This window comes from Euleptes europaea, chromosome 5 (genome assembly GCF_029931775.1).
Source record: "Euleptes europaea isolate rEulEur1 chromosome 5, rEulEur1.hap1, whole genome shotgun sequence".
Taxonomy (NCBI): domain Eukaryota; kingdom Metazoa; phylum Chordata; class Lepidosauria; order Squamata; family Sphaerodactylidae; genus Euleptes; species Euleptes europaea.
In genome coordinates, this window is record NC_079316.1 from 114964456 (window position 1) to 114982751 (window position 18296).

The 18296-nt window shown below is 54.6% G+C and overlaps 1 protein-coding gene across 1 annotated transcript in view; it reads left to right on the forward strand.

Annotated features, from left to right (window-relative positions):
- Positions 1-18296, forward strand: part of PSD (pleckstrin and Sec7 domain containing) — a 42172-nt gene that overhangs the window by 17955 nt on the left and 5921 nt on the right. The window contains exons 10-11 of the mRNA XM_056849501.1: positions 11735-11778; positions 18080-18261. Of these exons, the coding sequence (XP_056705479.1) occupies positions 11735-11778; positions 18080-18261 (226 nt within the window). The remainder of the gene's footprint in view (positions 1-11734; positions 11779-18079; positions 18262-18296) is intronic.

An 18296-nucleotide genomic window follows, 5' to 3' on the forward strand; every position in this document is an offset into this window, starting at 1 on the left:
AGTCCAACCTCCTGCTTAATGCAGAATCAGCCTACAGCATCCCTGACAAGTGTTTGTCCAGCCTTTGCTTAAAGACTGCCAGAGAGGGGGAGCTCACCACCTCCCTAGGAAGCTGATTCTACTGTCGAACAACTCTTACGGTAATTCCCCCCCCCCCTCAGTATCCAGCCGGTACCTTTCTGCCTGCAATGTAAACCCATTGTTGAGAGTCCTATGATCCTCTGCTGCCAGTATTCTGCAGCTGATTATTGATACCGAGCACTGGTCAGTTTCCAGGATTCAGGGTGTGCCAGATTCGGTGTGGAATCTGATAATCTGGCACAGGACAGTCTCCTTGAAAATGCCTGGCTTCTTTGGGGCTTTGAGTGTTTTACACTTTTTAAAAAGCGCAGGTTTTGAGGTTGTGAACATCTCGCTGAAAAAAGCATTGCCTGTAGGGCGCTCTCATACAGCTAAGTTCCCAAACAAGCCACTGCCCTGCTGCTGGGTCTAAGATGCCCAGGGCACAGAGAGAGGCCTGCTGCTGGCTAAGTCTGGAAGCAGAGGGGTGGCATCGCAGGTGCCTCTGGAGACATAAAGGATTGGATAGAACTGCCCAGAGGTGGCAGGCAGGTGTGTGTGTCGGGGGGGACAATGTTCAAACCAAGCTCTTGCAAAGAAGAAGAGCTGGTTTTTATATCCCACTTTACTGAAAGAAGTCTCAAAGTAGCTTACAATCTCCTTCCCTTCCTCTCCCCACAACAGACACCTTGTCACGTAGGTGGGGCAGAGGGAGTTTGGAGAGATCTGTGACTGTCCCAGGGTCACCCAGCAGGCGTTGTGTAGAGGAGTGGGGAAACCAACCCAGTTCTCCAGATCAGAGTCCATCGCTCTTGACCACGACACCACGCTGGCTCTCAGGTGCGTCCCTGTGACCACACCGGAACTGCCGCCTAAGCTCTGCCCGGTCGGGGTCCTGATGCCAGAATGCCCTGATGTCAGCCTAGCCCAGCACACAGGCAAAGCGCTGCCTGGGGGAGACACAGACCAAGTGCTGGCATCCTTGCCAGTGCTCATCGCTGTGGCACACGTGAAAGTCGTGCTCTCCCAGGGTGCCGGCTGGTAGAGGTTCAAATTGTGCAGACAGACAGCATTCAGGTCTCACGACCAGCCTCAATGTGCACGAGCAGGTTGGGATTTGATTCCGTTGTTCTGCACTTGCAAGGAGAGGGGTGAAGGGGAAGGAGAAGCCCCCCCCCCCGTGGGGCCGGCTGTGATGGCTGAAAGCACCCCCGGCTGGCAAACAACCACCCTTTGGAGTGGGGACACCAAGAAGAAGGTGGGGGTTCAAATCCTGCCTTGAGAAAATGTGGTCTCACCCTGCAGAGGGTGCTGGGTGGCGCGCACACACATGGGCCCTCCTGTGAAAGAGGGCCGGTCCCAACAAAGGACAGGTGAGCAGACGGCTCTTTTTCCTTGGCTCTCCTGGTCCACGTGGCCACCGGCCGGGTTCAGGCTGAACTCTGGCTTCCCGAGAAGATGGGGATCCCTCACTTGCTGCTGCACGATCCCTGGGCCATGGCTTTGGTCCCACCTGGCTGAGCCTCTCACCCCGGTCACCGGCTGGATGGTTTCTGGCCACTGCTTATTATCCCACCCTCTTGCTCACGTAGCCCAACGACGTGGCTGAACAGTAACTGGTGGCAGTGGGGGCTGTCGGATTCTGCCCCCTCACCATGCCAGTGAGTCTGGCTGAGATGGGACGGCCTGGTGTGGTGTGGTGATGGAGACCACCACCACCCCGAACACACCCCTCGTGCTTCTCCTGAAGACTGCAAAAGTGAGTGAGGAGCCTGGTCAGCGGAGCCCCATTAACTCCGAGAGCAGAGCGGAATCTGCGGTCACTTTTATTGGGGAACGTTTGCAAGGGAGTGCTGAACGTGGAAGGAGTCGGCCGCCTTCTTGACCTCTGCCGACGTTGTGCCTTTGCAGGACAGATCGCTCCGGGGCAGGAGCAGGGTCACTCTGCAAAAACGATCACTGATTCGGCTGCATCCTCTCATCCCCACACCATCCACAAAGCTGCCAGCCAAGGGACAGGATAGGGCTATCCACAGCTGCTAGTCGAAATGGATGCTAGTCATGATGCATCCCTATTCTTTCCAGCCTCAGAGGAGGAGGCCTATGATATGAGGTGCTGTGGGACACAGGCAGGATAAATGCTGCTGCAACTGTCTTGCTTGTGGGCTTCCTAGAGGCCCATGGTTGGCCCCTGTGTGAACAGACTGCTGGACTTGATGGGCCTGGGTCTGATCCAGCAGGGCTTTTCTTGATGTTCTTTTGAGGTGTGCCAGGAGAAAGGAGTCGCCACAGCCCCACTGCCGCTGTCAGTCTTGCTGTAGGCCATGCCTCCAGGAGTGGAGAGCAGCCTTCCCTCAGCACCTGTCGAAGGGCTGCCCGGAGAGGCGTCTGGGCCCAGGCTGAATGAGTGGCGATCCTGAAGCACTCGGGATGGCACGGCGAGGAGGCTGCCAGAGCAGCACATGGGCACCATTGGCCCCAAGCTGCCGCCACCAGCAGGGCAGGAGGAGCCCGGCATCCACCCCCTCCCGCCTGCCGGCCGGTGCCCGACCCAAACCCCTGTGGCAACTGATGGGCGAGCGCTGACCCGCCAGGTACGCTGCTGGAGCGAAAGGTTTGGAGAAGACCGCTTCCGCCGGTCTGTGCCGGGTTCCGGCGCCGTCGAGGCAGCGCCGGGCTCCCGACCAGAAGCCCCGCAAAGCAGCTAGAGGCCCATCTGGCTGGAACCGGGACCATCCGGAGATCGGCAGACGTGATCCAGGACTCGGTTGCCGCACGAGGGATCGTCTGGTGAGGGCACGGCATGGGGCAATCAGGCCCGGCCAAACTCTCAGGGTCGAATCCTGCATTTTTCCTGCCAGTTGCTTTGCGTCCTTCTCACAGCTGGAGCTTTGCCAGAGGTGAAGGCCAGGAGCCCTGGGTGCCGCCACTGAGGGCAAGCGTTGGAGCCAGGTCGCTCACCAAGGGCGAACCGTGGGCTCTTCTCGCCGTGTGGGCAGCACTCCAAACCCAGAGTTCTCTTTGTAACGACGGCACGCCCCGTCGGTTTTTCACGGGGGCAACGGGCTGGCCGAGCGAAGGCGGTTGCTGAGGCGGAGGGGCAGGCCGGTGGGGGGGCGGGGGCGGTTGTTTGTCGAAGAGTAACGCGGAGGTCCGCGGAGAGGCCGCCCCATTCGTGGCCCCCCTGTTTTCGGCGGGCCGGTGAACGCCCTGGCTCCCGGCGGAGCCTCCCCAGCACCAGCCCCGCAGCCCGCGGGCTCCGAAGGGCAGCGCCCTGCTGCACAGGCGGTGGGGAAGAGGCCGGGGGGCGAGAGAGGCCCCGCGGTCGCCCCCGGGAAGGGCGTTCTCCCCCCCCCCCCCGGCCTGAAGGGCCATCCTTTGGCCTTGAAGAAGAGGCCTCCCGCCGGCCCCTGGGCCGGGGGTCCCATTGCGGGGGCTGGGGGGGCCAAGGGGCAGGCCGGGCCAGGACCTCTCCCGGGATTGCAGCTGCTCTGCGGGCGGCAGGGATGGGCTCGCCCGGAGACAAGGGGGGCTGGCGAGGGCGGGCCGGCCTGGCGCGGGGCTGGGGGCGGCCAGGGGTCAAGGGGCGGGGCGCGCCCCTCTGGGCGAGGCGCCGGGGAGGTGGGCGCTGCGGCTGCCGGGGGGGGGGGTAGGGGGGGCGGGCGTCGCTAGGCGAAGGAGGGCCGCCCCGCCCGGCCGCTGCCGTCACTCGTCGGCGTTCCCACGTGCGGCCTCGCGGGCTTCGCCGGGTGCCGCCGCCGCTGGTGCCGCCGCTGCCGGGGGGCGATGCTGGGGGTGAACAGCATCAACGGGGGCGGGGGGGGGCTGCGGGGGCGGGGGGGCGCCGGGCGGGGGGTCGCGGGGCTTCCGCTCGCGCTCCATGTGCTCGGTGCGCTACGGGCGCGACGGGCGGGGCGCGGAGACCTTCTGCTACGGCTGGCCGCAGCGCTCGCGCACCCTCAAGCCCGTCCTCTACACCGACCGCGTCGTCAGCCGACTACGGCCCCGCCGACCCCGACCCCCGCCCACCACCACCACCACCACCAGCAGCAGCAGACAGAAGAAGACCCCCGCCGCCGCTGCCGCCCCCGCGCCGGTGAGGAGGGGGCCGAGGGGAGGGGGCGGCCTGCGGAGACACCCCCCCTGGGGGGGTTGGGGGGGCGCTTGCCTTGCCTTGCGGGGGGGGGGTTCGGCGGGGCGGAGGGCGTGTGGGGCAGGCAGGCGCTGCCCTGCTTGGGCGGAGAGGAAGGCGTGGCTGGAGGGGGGGCGGCCCTGGAGGGGGGAGGGGCGCGCCCCCGCCCCGCTGCCCTCGCCCACCCCTGTGGCCCGGCGGAGGGGTGTTTTGTTTGGGGGGGTTGGCCCCGCCCTCCCCTGCGCCCGGCAGAGGGGCGGCTGCCCAAGGGCTGGAGTCGGGGGCCTCCCCCCCTCCGCCTGGTGCCCCCCCTCCAGGGCCGCCCCTGCAGGGAGGCCCTTGGCCCGGCGCCGGAGCGGCCGCGCCTGCCTGCCCGCCCGCCTGCCCGCCCGCCTGCCTGCCTGCCTGCCTGCCTGGGCGCGCGGCGGAGGCGGCTCCCCGATCGCGGCCGAGCGGAGCGGAGCAACTGAGTTGTACCAGGGATGGGATGGGATGGGATGGGATGGGATGGGATGGGATGGGAGCCCCCCCCCGCCGCCGCCGCCCCGTGTTTTCGGTACCAGCAAGATGTCCGAGACCCCCTGGAAGGCTTCTAGATGCTGGCGTAGGGGGGGCAGCAGTGAGCCGACGACCGAGGCCGCCGCGGGCCCCCCCCCTCCGGGGGGTTTTCAGCAGGGGGGCTGTCCCCAGTGACTTCGGCCCTGGAAAAAGGAACCTCGTCTCCTGCTAGTGCCCGCAAAAATGGGGGGGGGGGAGGCTTCCTGTAAGATCAGAGGGGCTGGTTGTCCTACATGCAAGGAAGATTTTAAGCGCAGAATCCTTTCCTTGGTGCAGTGCAAGCTAACTCCATTCTTCAGGGCTGCACCCTCCCTGGCCAGGTGACGGAAGGAAGATGTCACTGGGTAGTCCTCTGTGCATTTACATGGGAGTAAGACATTGAATACAGTGGGACTAACTTCTGAGCAAACCTATGTAGGACTGAGCCATAGGGATCACTTCATACGTTCCTCTTACATTGTGACTTTTTCTGGTGTGGCTGTTGATGTATTTTTTGTGCTGATCTTCCCCTGTGACTTGCGTTGTTGGGTTCTCTTCTTCAATCATGGTCAAGTCCCACTTTCTCTTTGTCAAGCAGTCCCCCTGACGCCGTTTATTTCCCCCGTTCCTGCTGAGACCTTGCCAGTAAACCGGCAGAAGCACCAGCAGCTGCGTGCCAGAGCCTAGGCCTCTATTTTCCTGCCGGTCCTGCTTCCGCAGTGAGTTGCAGCCCGAGGCAAAGGAGCCGTTTCTGACCATGTTTTCAAGACAGCCCCCAAAAGAGGAGGGATTGGGCTGTTTTCACACGTTATCCTCGTAAAGAATGGCCCCCACCGCCTCCTTGCTCACATCTCACCTCTGCCTCCCCCCACGCAGCAGCTCCATGTAGGGACCCCGGCGTGTGTACTTTGTGCATTGAAAGGTACTTGGGCGCTGCTAGAACACTATACAGACGGAGCCAAATCGCTCCTGTCTTGTTGCTGCTGTTTCTTTTCAAAGGGGTTTGCTTACGAGACAGCCTGAAATCTGCCTCTTGAGGCACCTTGAGCAAATCTGTCTTGCTCGTTGCCCGGGTCTCAGCTGCTCTCGGGTGAAGGGCGCCTTGACTCTCCAAACTGCAGACCCTGGCAGTCTTGTTGGTCTCCAAGGCGATGGCTTGTTGGTCTCTGCAGGACTGGCATCTTGCTGTTGGGCTGCCACCGCCGTTTGTGTTCGGCCTCCTCTGCTCCTGCTTAAGACAGCTGCAGGCGGTGGGGCTTTCCTGCCGTGCTCCGGGACATCTTTTTTCTTCTCCCTCTAGCCCTCTTCGTTTCCATTTCTGGTTTTTATGAACATCTAGCCTGAGGAATAATTCTGCAGAACCAAGAAGCTTGCATCATTGCTCTGTGGCAGTTTCCATGGTCCTGCTGCACTACTGATGCTTCCCTGGAAACCCTGGCTGCTCTTGCCTGTGTTTGGGAGGAGGAAGGCCGGAGAAAGACTTTGAGAGAGCAACTAGGCAGGGGCTACAGAGCAGCTATGGTGTAGCAGTTAGACAGCTGGACTAGGAGCCGCAAGGCCTGGGCTCAAATCCCTACTCGGACATGAACCTCTCTGGGGCGACCTTGGGCCCAGTCACTGTAGAGGGCCCTGGCAGGTTTTAGCCCATTGTGATCCACCATTGTGGGCCTTCCGGCTCTCGCCTCGGCTCTTGGCCACATGAGGGTCCAGCTGACCAGAACTCTTGGCCCGTTGCTTCCTTGGACAGGCAGTAGATGGTCAGAGCACACCACGTGTGCTTTTGTCACAGTATCAGAGTGCTGTCTTCAAGAAATATACGGATGGTTGTCTTTATGGCCCAGGTTAGCCTGATCTGGTCAGACCTCGGAAGCTAAGCAGGGTCGGGACTGGTTAGTACTTGCGAGGGAGACCGCCAAGGAAGTCCAGGGTCTCTACGCAGAGGCAGGCAATGGCAAACCACCTCTGAACCTCTCTTGCCTTGAAATCCCCATGAGGGGGTCGCCATAACTCAGCTGTGACTTGGCGGCACTTCCCACCAACCGTCTATATTGATAATTTTTCAATCTGAAAGCATTTACAGAGAGAGCTCAGTTATGTGGGATTATATCAGTATTTTCATCTCGAGGTGTAAAGGTAAAAGAATGACACGCAGAGCAGAGTTAGCTCTCATGCGCAGGTCAGGACTAAGCAAGCTGGAAAGATTCCCCTGGGTTGAAAAATAAGCTCCTTTGCCAGCCCAGAGAGCCATTGATACGATGGAGGGGCAGCAGGGAATGATCCCTACCGGAGCCAGCTGTGCGGAGGTGGAATCCAGCAGAACAGATCCCAGGCGGTTTTTGCCAGAGTGGAATGCACATCTGTTAAGGCACGGAGCAACTGGAGGAAGGGAATGCGAGAGACCGTCTGAAAGGGATGTCATCCATCACACAGGTTTCAGAAGCACCTTTTTTCTTCTTTCATCTCGATTGTTATGCGTACAAATAGAAAGAAATCTGGTCACACAAAGGGCGAAGCCAAGCACTGAGGGTGTGCCTTGCTCTGTAAATCTCCCCCACCCCCAAAAAAACCCAGACACACACATGTGCTGTCTCTGAAGTATCAAGAGATACGTGACTAGGAGCGTGCTGGGCGGTCTCAGCTCAGAGACGTGTGCGTCGGCCTGACTGGGCGCTCTTGTGTCGAGCCGGCTGTGTTCTGCCTGCGCAGTTTGCGTCTGTGCAGGCAGCTGGTCCAGGCCTGTGGGCAGGGAGGGGTGGGCTCCGTGACCCTCTTGCAGCTCCGTAGAATGTCATAAAAGCCGACATTTTAAAGAGTTCTTTATTTTGTGTGCCCCTTACCGGATTCTTTACAGGATGCTTCTAGCGGCTGCTTTCTGCTTTTCAAGGGATGTTCTAACCACGATCCAGCAGTTGTGACTATCAACCCTTGTGATTTCAGTTGTGTGAGAGTGCACAGAGGGGCTCTGGACTGTGGGTTTTGTATGCGGTTGAATCCCCCCCCCACACACACACACCAGTTGAGTACCGAACTGACAAGGAATTCACATGATACAACTCCTACCTCTGTGTTGCTTTGGCTTCGGTTTTACTTTGAAAAAGGTTCAGTGGGATGGGACTTCGTGTTTCTGGCATTCAGGCCACGTGCAGCTGTGTCAAAGTGTGTGTGTGTGTGTGTGTTTGGGCTCAGCCCGTGTTTCATTTCGGAAACTGGAGGCGTCACCCCAGCTGCTCCACTTTTGCAGAAACTGCATCGGAGTGAGCAGGGGACTCGCTTTGTGGAGCTTTCTGTGTTATTTGTATGTTGGATCTCAGTTGCTGGTTTTAGAAAAGTCTTCCCAGCTGAATGACTGGATGGACTGCAGTTTTGTCTTCTTTTGCAGAGAAAACTTGCCTCTCCACTCTTATTTAAGCCAGTGCAGATGTATATACTAACAGCAAAGTCTGCCAGATATGAGGGTGCTTAAATCCAGTGACAACAGCTGTGAAACAGGCAAGGCACATCTTTCTACAAACCTGAAAATTGTTTGTAGAAAATAGTTAAAATGGATACTAGTCATGATGCATACCTGTTCTCTCCATGATCAGAGGAGCATGCCTATTTTCTCAGGTGCAGTGGAACACAGGCAGGATAATGCTGCTTCAGCCATCTTGTTTGTGGGCTTCCCAGAGGTGCCTGGTTGCCCCCTGTGTGAACAGACTGCTGGACCTGATGGGCCTTCTTGGTCTGATCCAGCAGGGCTTTCCTGATGTTCTTATGGAGGACGGGGCTATCCATGGCTACTAGTCAAAATGGATACAAGTCATGATGCATCCCTGTTCTCTCCAGTATCAGAGGAGCAGGCCTATTCTATGAAGTGCTGTGAAACACAGGCAGGATGGTGCTGCTGCAGTTGTCTTGTTTGGGGGCTTCCTAGAAGCACTTGGTTGGCCCCTGTGTGAACAGACTGCTGGACTTGATGGGCCTGGGTCTGATCCAGCTTGGCTTTTCTAATGTTCTTATGTTCTTAAAAGGGCCCCAGGTTTGCATAAAAATGTGCAATCTCAAATAAAACACATTGGGGTTTTAAAAAAAACAAAAATTATAAAAGAGACACTTGTAGCTTTAAGCAACTGATTCCTCCAGTGGCTGTTGCTAGGCAACCACAGCATTCCAAGTCTTGGTTCTGTCAGTAAAAAGGCAGGGGGAGGGGGCAGGGTCCTTTCCAGGCCTGTTTTTGGCCTTTGTGGGAGGACTCAGAGGACTCGGCCGAATACAATGCCATAGAGTCCACCCTTCTCAACCTGGGTCTGGCAACCCTGCCCCCCCATCCCCTGCTGGCAGCCAGGAGGCCGGGCGGGGGGCTTTCAGAAAAGGGAAAGAGGAAATAGCAGAAGTGGAGGAAATGGCGTGCCCCTTGCAAGTCCTTGCAGCCCTGCTTGTGTAAACTAAAGTACAAGGCGAAGGGGCTCAGAGAAGGGTTCTCACTGATCAGGGTCCAGTGGTGGTGGTGGGGGTCTTCTGACCTCAGAAACAGCCAGTGGTAACTGGGAGGAAATGGCTGCAGGCATAACGGGGATGGTGGCTTCCCCTTCACCGTGGCAGGCTGGCTGGTATGGGAGCATTATGTTGCAGGTAGCAAGACATCTGTTGGCCCCTGCGGGGTTCTAAATACCTAGACAACCCCCTCCCCACTGTGATGGAGAGGCCTGAAGACCTCTTTATTCTGTGGGAGATGAGTGGTTGATAGAGAAGAATGTCAGTCACTTGGACATGGCCCTGCCCCCAAGGTCTCTTGTTGCCCCCAAGATCTCTTGACACACCGTCTCCCCTTGATGAACCTCAGCTGCGATAAGAAATTGGAAGGAGAAATTCCTCTTCTTTAAAAATAAACTAAACTAAATTGTGCAGAATCATGTTGGTTTGCCTGCTGTAGCCATATTTTCCAATATCAACCCACCCCCCGTGCTTATTGAAGTTTTTTAGTGGCTTGTTTTTTAAATACCGTGGTTTTTATTGTGAGCCAAAAGCAAAGAAACAATTGGTGCAAGGGAAATAATATTTTTATAAGTTCTGTAACCCCAACACGTTTCGCATAAGCTTCTTCAGGGGGATCCTTTTCTAATTCAGCATCCTGTGCAAGCAATAAAGCAAATACTTGACTTTAAGTCACTCTCCTAAAGTAGAATTTGTCTTTTTTTTTCCTGTCAGAGCACATGGGGTTAAAACTGGGAGTGAGCTCTTTCCCTGCCACCCAAAATCCCCTTCTAGCTGGTCCGTTGGAGTCCCCCTCAGCTTATCTGTGAAACGAGATGCTTCGCTTTGCACTTACTTTTGCTGAATCTCATCTGCCATTCTTTCTCCTGCCCAGTCACCTGGTTTGGATGGATTCTCTTAAAACCCTGCTTGAATTTCACCGTACGCAATAATTCTGCAGGATCTGCAAATGTTGCTGGTTCACTGTTCACCCCGACTTAATATAACGTATAAATAATTCTTACTTCTTTCAGTTGTGAACAGTGTCCACGTATTTTTTTTTAAAACAAGTTACTGGTCTACAAGACGACCTATCCTCGTATCCTATGACTGCTACACTTGCTTAACAGCCTTTGGTAAGGGACCAAAAAAGATTTTGCTGGATTGCTCAATTAAATGTTGGCAGTCTCAAAAAAGTTTGAAAGGTCAGTGAGGCAACATTTGCCAAAAACATGCTGATTCTTCCTCAGCAAGGCTTGTTCTTCTAGATGTTCAACAACTCTGCCCTTAATTAAGATTTCCACTTAATTAAGTAGTAAGGTTGACTAGTCTGTAATTTCCCTTGATTCCTTTTTTTTTTAATAGTGCCCTTACACTGGCCACCTTCTAATAAATTTAGCATGCTGCATATTTTGGCAGAAGGTGAATTTCTTTAAGTAGTCTGGGGTGAATGTCATCTGGCATCTGTGATCTCATTTTAATTTGCCATTTCGTGAGATCAATTGACTCAATAAAGAGAGCCACAAGGCCTTCAGTTTACAAGGCCCGAGCAAGGCCATCAATTATAGGACACTTTGGAGGTTACTAATTTGAAGGGTCACCATTAGTTGGAAGGGACTTGATGGCACGTGTCACACACACAGATTTTCATTTGACATGTTTAAGGTAGTTACCCACACCTCAATCTTTACCTAAATCTTTGCCTGTGGAGCCCGATGAGGACAGAATGTCTCGACAATGGTTTCCACGCCCTCTTTTTGCATTTTTTAACTTCTTGGTCACCTTGCCCCTGTACGGTCTTCTCTGTTCCTGTTCCAGACATATTTAACAAGGAGAAAAGAGCAAGAGTCCAGTAGCGCCTTAAAGACTAGCAACATTTCTGGCAGGGTAGGAGCTTTCACAGCTGCTAGAATGTGATTCCATCTATCCTTAAGTAGAGAAGAGTGAATTAGACACCCAATGGCAATAGCATATAAATGTCAAAAGCAAGTAAAATATTATCAGGCATGATTGGATTTGGTGTGATATGCAAAAGGGTAGTAGGCGTGGAGAAATTAGCATTGGTAATGAGACAGGAATCCCAGATCTCTATTCAGTCCAGGAGAATGCATTGTCTTGAGCTTCATTATTAGTTGTAATTCAGCAGTCTCTCTTTCTAAACTCCATTTGAAATCTCTTTGAAGAGAACTGCTATGTTCCTTGCTTCGCCTGAGTGTCAATTTACATTTCTTTCGACAGAGTTTCTGCCCGCCTGTTTCTTGGTGTGTGGGGAAGACGGCCACTTTTTAAAGGGAGCTTCCTTGTCTCTGCGCCTTTTGGACTCATTTGTACTGCTCCTCGTCTGTCGTTTATATTTCATCCAGTCTTTCAATGTCTTCAGTTCCCCCAAACCGGCTGGGCAGATCCTGCCTTTCAAACCAGAGCGCGGCCCCTGCGGAGGAGTCATTCCTGAGTCGGTTGGTTGTTGGCTCCGTGAAGCCTGTGTTGCATCTGCAGTGGTCGGTCTCCTCGTAATTTCTCGGCTGACGATGCTCGTCTTTTCTCTCTTTGCAGGCTCTGTATAGCTCCATCAAGAACGAAAAGCTGCAGTGGGCCATGTGAGTATTTTCTCCTTTCCATGTCCAAGCAAGAGGCCCCCCCATAGTCTTTCCCCCCCCCACACACACACAAACACACACTCTCTGAGCACCCCCCTAGCTTCACCTTTTCCTTTGTGCCTGGATGTGTTTTTGGGTGGGCTCAGTCCAAGGCTGTCCACTCTTCTCTCCCCCCCCCATTGGCTCAGCCGTCACTGTCAGCCGCAGAATCGTATGCCTGAAATAATGATCTAAATTTAAGAGCTGCCGTCTTCTGCAAGCGGTGTTCTTACCTGCCTGGTCCCCAGAAAGGTGTGAGACCAGAACAGCTAGCCGGAAGCAGGATGTGCATCGAAGCCTCCCTCCCGCTGTCTCCAGTAGTTCTTGTCCGGGAACATAAATGTCTGCTAGGCGAATGTAGATGGTTCTTTCTGTACTTGAAATCAGTCAGCGGCGCCTGGTCTTTGTCTGTGGTGCTGGTCAAAATAGCCCCCCTCGAGTTTCCTGTGAGTCTTCTGGGGGCAAATGATGCATGGCATAAACACACATCATGCTGCCGTATGCTGAATCAGATCTTTAGTCCACCAAGGTCAGCATTGCCTACTCAGACTGGCAGCAGCTCTCCAGGGTCTCAGGCTGGGGTCTTTCACGTCACCTGCAGCCTGGTTCTTTTTAACAGGAGATGCTGGAGATTGAACCTGGGACCTTCTGCATGCCAGAAGCAGAGGCTCTTCCACTGAGTCGCAGCCCTTCCCTAGAGTTGATGCGGAGTGACATGTAATTTTGTCCCACTGCAGATTTTTTAAAAAGAGGAATACAACATTGGGAGGCCGCAGTCACACGCAAAAGACCTGCGCAAATGTGTGTGTGTGCGCGCGCGCGCTTTTTGGATCATTTTCTCCTCAGAATTGCCCCCCCCCCACAGTTACTTTTGGGGGGCAGCCTTCAGTGATGGCATGACGTTACTTCCAGGAAAACTTGGAATTGGCATCGCACCGATCTAGGAATCTCTGGAAACTCTATGATAAAACCACAGAGTTCCTGGTGATTCTTAGAGAGGGCTGAGTGACATCATGACATCAGTCTGATGGCCAGTTTTTTTAAAAAATCCCGTCACCACCACCCGGGGTGGGGGGCCCTGACCAACAGGAAGGCCTTTTTAAAAGATTGCACCATTTGCTGTCTAATTTACAGCAGACCCCTTCAGAAAGGGGGGGCGCGGTGCTCGGCTGGGAACTTGGGGGCAACCTGCTCCTCGGCTTCAGAAAGGGAGAGCGGGGGGCTGCCCTTGCCTCACTGCTTGTTCTTAGAATTGCTTCTTGGAAATGGCTGCCCGTGGTGTCTCTGTGAGAGTCTCAGGCTGCCCGTGTGCAGACTGTGGGTTTGGAAACTGCAGCTGAGAAGCAGGGCAGGCAGCTCCGTACGACACAGTAGTGTGAGTTTGCCCTTCGCACTGAACATGTGCGAAGCCCAGGCAAATAGTCAGTTTTGTTTGCCTGGGCTGCCTTTGGTTTTCTGTGTTCTTGTTATAATACTGAATTTTTAAAAATATATGGCGGTTTTTTGTTTAAATTATATACATTGCAACAATAGATGTATTTGTCTAAAATGTTTGATATTTGGGTAAGAATATTAAAAAAAAGGCAGCCCTGGGCTTTTTTCAAATTATGGCCTGTATCTTCTGAGCCTTAAACCGTGGCTGGATGCAGACTGCCAAGGTGTTCGATAAGGTTGATGAGTCCCCTGGGAGAGGTGGGCGGGCTCAGAGACTGCCAAATCACAGACTTCAACCCCACCCATCCCACCCTCCGCCAGTCAAGAGCAATGAAGGGACCCCCTGTGGCAGCACAGAACACCCACCGCTCGTTCATGAATAGGAATTCACACGCAGAGCCTTTCAGCAGCCCCGGCAGCATTGAATATTGACCTGCAAACTGTTTTTAAAGACACCGGGGGGGGGGGGTTGGTTGGTTAGCGGTGTTGGTGGGGGGGGGCTATGAAGCCGGCTCCTTGTAGCTGGGCCCCTGGGAGGAAACATGTAGGTGGGGCGTGTCGAGGGAGCTGCCAGGCTCCCCCACCCCCAGATCCTTGACAATGGAGGAAATGAGGACGACGAAGTAACCAGCGGGCACAGCGGGCAGAACGCCTCTCGATGAGGCCGTCGAGCTTTCTTACAGTGCCGCTTCTCAATGTACAAAACATTTTCCAGCTGATAAAAAAAAATTATTGGTCTGCCCAGACGGGCTTGGGAGGAATAAACAAATCAGGAAGCGGGTGAGATCCGCCGCCCTTAAAAGCCCGAGCTGCCTGCATTTTTACTCAGAAGCTGATTCCACGGTGTTAAATTGGGGGGTGGGGGAGGTGCCCGGGGGAGCCGTCCGTCCGGGACTGTGAGAAGTTGGCACCGCTTGCTCACTTTTCCTGAGGCGCTTTTCAGGCCCCCTTTTTGAGGGGGGGGAGGGGCAGTGGTTTCTTGCAGAAGGCAGAGCTTGGCGGGCATGCGTGCACAGAACCCGGTCAAGGAGTGAAACATTCTCCCCTGCGGATGACCGTTAGCTGCAGAAGCTCAGACAGAAACGGGGAAGGTGGCAGAATGAAAGGTTTCTTCTCTTTGCATCTCTATATGACAGAAGGAAAACCACCATTCATTTACCTCCCAGCCTCACAATTCCTTATTATTACACCTCACTTACATTACACAGAAGTATTATTTATACTCTGGGTGCGTGTGTGTGTGTGTGTGTATTACTGTCAAATTGCAACCAATTTATGGCGACCTCGTAGGGTTTTCAAGGCAAGAGATGTTCAGAAGTGGAACGTCCTTTCGCCAGCCTCTGCATCCTGACCCCCTAGTATGTCTTGGGGGGTCTCCCATCCAAATACTGACCAGGGCCGACTCTGCTAAGCTTCTGAGATCTGATGAGATCAGGCTAGCCTGGGCCACCCAGGTAAAGAAAACTTTCCACGCAGGCTTGTAGCTGTTTCTCTCCAGTGGCCCCCTGCGAAGGGCTCTGTGGTTCGCCTGAGTCCCACCTTCCACCTTCTTCCCAGCTCCATGAAAATCTGCAGGGCGCCGTCCCACCGACGCTCCCCCCTCCAGGCATAAGAACGGGGGAGCCGGCAGTAGCAGCCCTCGTTCCTAAACAGGAGCCTCTTCTCGCTCAAGCCTCTGGCTGAGAAGGGATTATTTCTCCAGAGATACTCTCGCAGGCTGGCACAGACGGGCTGTGCTTTGATTGTAACCGGCAGCGCTCCGGGGGAGGCAGGCAGGCGTGGGAGCATCTCGGTAGCTGCGCTGTTTAAAACCTTTGAGAAGGGCTCTGGTGCCACTCGCTGCTTGTGAGCAGAGGCCCCTGTGGGTTCAGGGTGCGTGCAGCCTTTCTGAACGCATTTCTCGCCCCGAGAGGTGCCTCCGCGGTTCTCGTTTCTTTTTCCTGAAATGCAAAAAAGAAAAGAAAAAAGAAAAAAGTTGCCAAGTGTTGTTTTTCTTTTTGTGCTCTAGTCGTTATGCATTTATTTAAGGTGACTTACCCTATAATTTGCCAACAGCTGAAAAGGAGCTTGCTTACCCTGAAAGGAAATCTTTTCGTCTCCAATGAGTCATTTCTGGAGGCTGTTCAGGCAACTCAGAAAGTGGAAGTGCCCCGTTTTAGGACCTGATGATGAACATGCCCCCCCCTTCCTTTGCGTTTACCATTGTGGGGGTTTTAAGCGCTGCTCTTAGCATTGGTGGGCGGTCGTCGTCCCCACTTTCCCTTCACAAAGAACCACAGGGTGGTTTTTCCTGCCCCGCCTGTTGAGGCGTCATTGGCTGTGCCTTGCTTACCCCCCAGGACTGTCTGTCTACAGCTTGTCTCTTTTAATTGGGCAGGAACATGAAGACTTTCCGCCACCTGATGGCGACAGGAGCAAAGTCATTTGGAGGACTTTGAGTGCCTAGTTTTTGATTTGGGGCACATTCATGTTTAACTTTTTCTGGCACTTGGGGAATCGTCCACCGCCGTGGTCCTCGCTCCATGACCCGTGGAGAGCCACTGATGCCCTCGACCAAAAGGGCCTCATTTACCCTTCCACCCCCACCCCCTGGGAGGCTCACAGCTCGCCCATTCTTCCACCAGCATCTGTTTCAAAGGGGGGACCAACTACCAATCACTGGCCCCATTGGTCAAGGGACTTGCCCCCATTCCTGAAATCTGGGGCAGGTGTAGGAGGGGCAGATCTCCTGCTGTGGTGGGAGACCTCCCAACATAGCCCACCCCCCCCCAGTCCCCACCACTGCTTCACAGGCTGGTAGTGGTGGGGGACTGGCCAGAATCAGGCCAACTTGAGGCGTCACCTCCGTTTTTGTGCCAGAGGTGATGCTGGGCATTGGTGACGCCCCCCCCCAATTTACCCCGGCTGTACCACGTTGGAGAACAGTGCTGAGAATAGATCCAGGGGGCCTGTCAAAGCCCCAGTGAGTGAGTATCACTGGTCCGATATGTGGATCTTATTTATTTCAACTTAGCATTTATCACATACCTAATAACTGTATGATTGGCTCTACCATGTGGAACAAGAACTCTGCCCAGTGGGGCCAGCCATGGTTGGGGTGGGATGTTAAGAAGAAGATGAAGAGGAGCTGGTTTTTATATGCCAACTTTACTACTTAAGGAAGACTCAAACCGGCTTACAATCACCTTCCCCTCCCCTCCCCTCCCCTGTGAGGCAGGTGGGGCTGAGAGAGCTCTTAATAGAACTGTGACTTGCCCAAGGTCACCCAGCTTTGTGTGTAGGAGTGGAAAATAAATCCAGTTCACCAGATCAGCCTCCGCCGCTCATGTGGAGGAGTGGGGAATCAAACCCGGTTCTCCATATCAGACTCCACCGCTCCAAACCACCGCTCTTAACCACTACACCACGCTGGCCCTTCCCAGTCCAATGCTAGACCCGTGGCCCTGTTTGTTTAATTCCTTGGAAGCCCCGGGCACAGGACTTCCAGCACCAGATTCCTTGGAGTTGTTCATTTATGTCCCTTGATTTTTTTATACCAATGTCGACATCTGACTAACAGTTTTTTGGGTGTATCTGCTAACACGTGGCAGATCGTTTAACCATTACTAGCAAGTTTGTCAGTGCTTAACTGGCATTCAGTTCTCCCAGAACTCTCTCAGCCCCACCTACCTCACAGGGGGCGAGGAGAAGGCGATTGCAACTCTTTAAGGTAGAGAGCAGTGTGGTCCTTGTAGTCTCTGCTGTATCATTTGTAATTCCCAGGCATTTCATTTTCTTCTCCAATACCTGGTCCCATTGGCTAATGTGCGCACCTGCCTGTGTGAGTCCAAGTCAGGTGGGCCTGCCCTCACATTTTAAGAGCTAAACTTTCAAAAGGAATTGCTTTTATCCATCCTTCCGCTGCCATCGATTACTCACCCTGTTCAGCCCAATTCTTCATGTTTAAAATCCACATTTTTCTTTGAATAATACGTGCTTACCTTTCAATCCCGCTGCAAGATTGAAATTGACCTACCTGGAATCTAGGTGCAACGGAGACCAGTCATTTTCACCCTCTTACTCGTTTGTATGTTGTAGAAGAAGAAACATCAATTAGGGGGAAAGCCGCCCTCCCTCCACCCCGGGGCAAGAATCTTTCTCCGTTAGTTATACAACGATGGTGGCTTGAAGGGGGAAATGGCCCCGATTGCCTCCCAGAAGTAATTCTTTGTGCACCGCCTGTGTCGGGCCAAGCCAAAACCAACAGGCCGTTGCTCAGGCAGCACCATCAGACGGAGAAGGCAGTGGCGGCCCGGGTCCCTTCTGGCACCCCCTCACCTTGCTGAGAGAGCTGTGGGCCAAACCAGATGAGGCCCTGGGAGCTCTGGGATGGGAGCTTCCGCCACTTTTCTTCTTCTAAAATTCAGTTATCTGGCGGGGAGGGACACAGTTCTGAGCGGGACGACGAGGGGAAGGGCGGGTGAAGCCTCCTTTCCCTGTTCGCCACATTCTTCACCTGAAACAACCCCAGGAAACCAGTGTGAGCCCTGCTGAATACTGATTCGTGTACCCGTGTATTTCCCCAACAGGGCACTTCGTGGCTCCCCTGTGACCCTTTACACCTGAGGATGTTAATAAAAAGCCGGGCCCTGTGCTCTGGCCCTCAGGAGTCTGGCGGGGGCTGACCCCAGCTGGCCCCAGAGAGTCCTGAGCCTGCTGAGCTGGCAACTGGACCATTTCCATCCGCCACGTCCCCTTTTGTGCTCAAGAGGTTATGGGGGGGGGGGAAGGAAAGAGAGCCGGTTCTGAAGAAACTCACCCCCCCCCGCGCTTCTTTTTTGCCCTCCAGAGACGAAGAAGAGCTGCGCAAGTCCCTTTCGGAACTGGCTGACCCCAACCCCAAGTCCATCAAACGCGTCAGCAGCAGCTGCAGCAACCCCTTCCTGGACTTCTCCCAGGACCCCAGCATCGCCACGTACAAGCACGGCCTCCTCGTGCGCAAGAGCCACGCTGAGCCCGACTGCAAAAAAAGTAAGCGTGCGTCTGAGTTGCAGCGGCCAGGGGGC